Source organism: Lepidothrix coronata, unplaced genomic scaffold (assembly GCF_001604755.1).
Source record: "Lepidothrix coronata isolate B3197 unplaced genomic scaffold, Lepidothrix_coronata-1.0 Scaffold287, whole genome shotgun sequence".
Classification (NCBI taxonomy): domain Eukaryota; kingdom Metazoa; phylum Chordata; class Aves; order Passeriformes; family Pipridae; genus Lepidothrix; species Lepidothrix coronata.
In genome coordinates this window covers 249,950-252,306 of record NW_016690467.1, presented here as the reverse complement: position 1 = coordinate 252,306, position 2,357 = coordinate 249,950, and the positions used below count along the sequence as shown (strand labels likewise).

The following is a 2,357-nucleotide window of genomic DNA, read 5'->3' as shown; positions in this document are numbered from 1 at the left end:
AGCTCAGGGCATGGAGAGATCTGGACTGGGGCATCTCCAGCCTCTCCCCCACCAACACCCCCAAATCATTCTCTCAGGCCTGCTCTCCATCCCTTCTCTGCCCAACCTTGATTTGTGCTTGGAATTGCCCCAACCCACATGCAGGATCTTGCTCTTCACCTTGTTGTACCTCGTGACCAAACCATTCCTTCCAGGTGTAGCAGCTGTGGATGGAATTTCCCTGTTGTTGTTGTCGTCCTCTGTTATACAAACATCCAAATTCAGTGTCATTGTCAAGTTTCTGCCTTTTTTGCTTCCACTCTTTAGGAATTTTCCTGCCTGTCTGCTCTTTGTCTTCTCTTTGTTGTAATTACCTCTTTTATTAATGTTTATTCCCTTCCTTTCCTGAAGGATTGCAGATACAATCAGTGGAAAATAATTGCCAAGATATTCTTCAGCCTTCTGCTCTCTCCAAACATTCAGGTACTTTGCACTTGATGTGTCATCCTCACTAATTCCCTCTCTTTGAGAATAACACGGACCTCGTTTCTAGTCCACCTTTGAAATACTTTGATTTTTGTGGCTCTAAACTGCAAACCTGAGTCCCCTGGCTGAATACTTACAGCTCACTAACCTTTGCTGCGGTGGAAATCAGCTTCCCAGTGGGGAAAAACTCCGAATTTTCCAGTCTGGTCATCTGCTGGGATGTGAAACAAGAGCAGTTTTTCACCAGCCTTCTCGAATTTGGATATCAGAACTAATTGCAGTGGGTTAGGAGGAGTCAGGGCAATGTTTCCATGGTTGTCCATCTGAAGTGTAGAATCCACTGAACTAAAAGTGCTTTGCTGTCCCACCTGCCATCCCATTCCATGGCAATGATCCCTCAGCAGGGCACAACAAGAGAACAGTGACCATTTTTTTCCAGTTCTGCACAGAAAAAAAAAAAAATCATGGAATCCTACTGTGGTTCGGGTTGGAAGGGACCTTAAAGCTCATCCACTTCCAACCCCCTGCCATGGGCAGGGACACCTTCCATGGACCAGGTTGCTCCAAGGTCTGGTCTTGAATCCTTCCAACCTGGAAGGAAGGATTCCTGGATCCAAACTGGCCTTGAACCCTTCCAAAAATCCTCCTTTAGAGAGAAACAATCCATTTTGGACTGTTTCAACATGTTATGGATAAACTCAACCAGCCACTGATCTCTCCCTGTATCCTCTTGCTTCCCATATCAGCTCTCTACACTTCCCAACTCCAGATTTTTCTTTGTCAGCTTGAGGTTCCCTTTTTATTCCCTTTGTCATGTCCCCTTTTTCTTTTTTCCTCCTTTTTTTACAGCCTCCTTAACCTCCCTCTGAGCCAGGTTGCCTTTTAACCGGCGTGGCCGCCCCTTTCAGTTGTGGGATTGTGGCTTTTGGAGCATCTACTTAAAATGTTCTTCAACAATTTTCAATTAGTCTTCATATTTTTCTGATTACGTTCCTTTTTCCCAACTGATTTGCCTCGTAATTATTTTCAGCTTGATGAAACCAACCCTCTCTAAAGATGTGTGTATATATATATATGTGTGTGTCTGTACATGTGTGTGTATGTGGGGACTGTTGGTGGTGCTGTTTTATTCCCAATTTCCATGTATTTTCTAGTTCATGTAGATTTCTGGTCAAGTTATGATGACTTGTGTTCTAATTATCCAAAAAGTGGGATAAAACGTGGCTGCTGCTTCTAAAACATCGTTTTTCCAAGTGGGCACTGGCACAGGAGAGGCTGATTTAGGGGTTTGTTGGCATTTAGGGGATGGTGTTTCTGTAATTAAAGGGGAGTCATCTCCAGCCCTTTGATGTCTGGACAACCTTGGCTCCTCCTGAACTTGGTGTGGTTTGTTTTATCATGGAGTCATGGAATGGTTTGGATTGGAAAGGACCTTAAAGCTCATCTCATTCCAACCCCCTGCCATGGGCAGGGACACCTTCCAATAGCCGAGGTTGCTCCAAGCCCCGTCCAACCTGGCCTTGGACACTTCCAGGGATCCAGGGGCAGGCACAGCTTCTCTGGGCACGTTGTGGATTCTCCATCCCCGGAGGTATCCCAGAGGTTGGTGCTGTGTTAGCTCAGGAAGGATTAAAAAAGGTAAATGCTGCCTCCAGTCTGGTTTGGAAGTTTTGTGGTCCACGTTGGAGCAGCGTCCGTGGGTTTCCAGGTGAGACAGGAGATGGTAGAGTTGCCTCGTGTGTGCTCTGCAAAGCTGGTGGAGGAGGCACTGCCTGTGGTGGGAATTTCGTAGAATCCCAGAATCTTTAAAGTTGGAAAAGCCCTCCAAGGTCCTCCAGTCCCCCCTGTGCCCGGTGCCCACCTTGTCCCCCAGCCCAGAGCACTGAGTGCCA

The 2,357-nt window shown here is 46.6% G+C and overlaps 1 protein-coding gene across 1 annotated transcript in view; it reads left to right on the top strand.

Moving 5' to 3' along the window:
- EXOC6B (exocyst complex component 6B) overlaps positions 1-2,357 on the top strand; it is a 345,342-nt gene that overhangs the window by 121,708 nt on the left and 221,277 nt on the right. Inside the window, exon 7 of the mRNA XM_017836875.1 lies at positions 391-462. Within this exon, the coding sequence (XP_017692364.1) occupies positions 391-462 (72 nt within the window). The remainder of the gene's footprint in view (positions 1-390; positions 463-2,357) is intronic.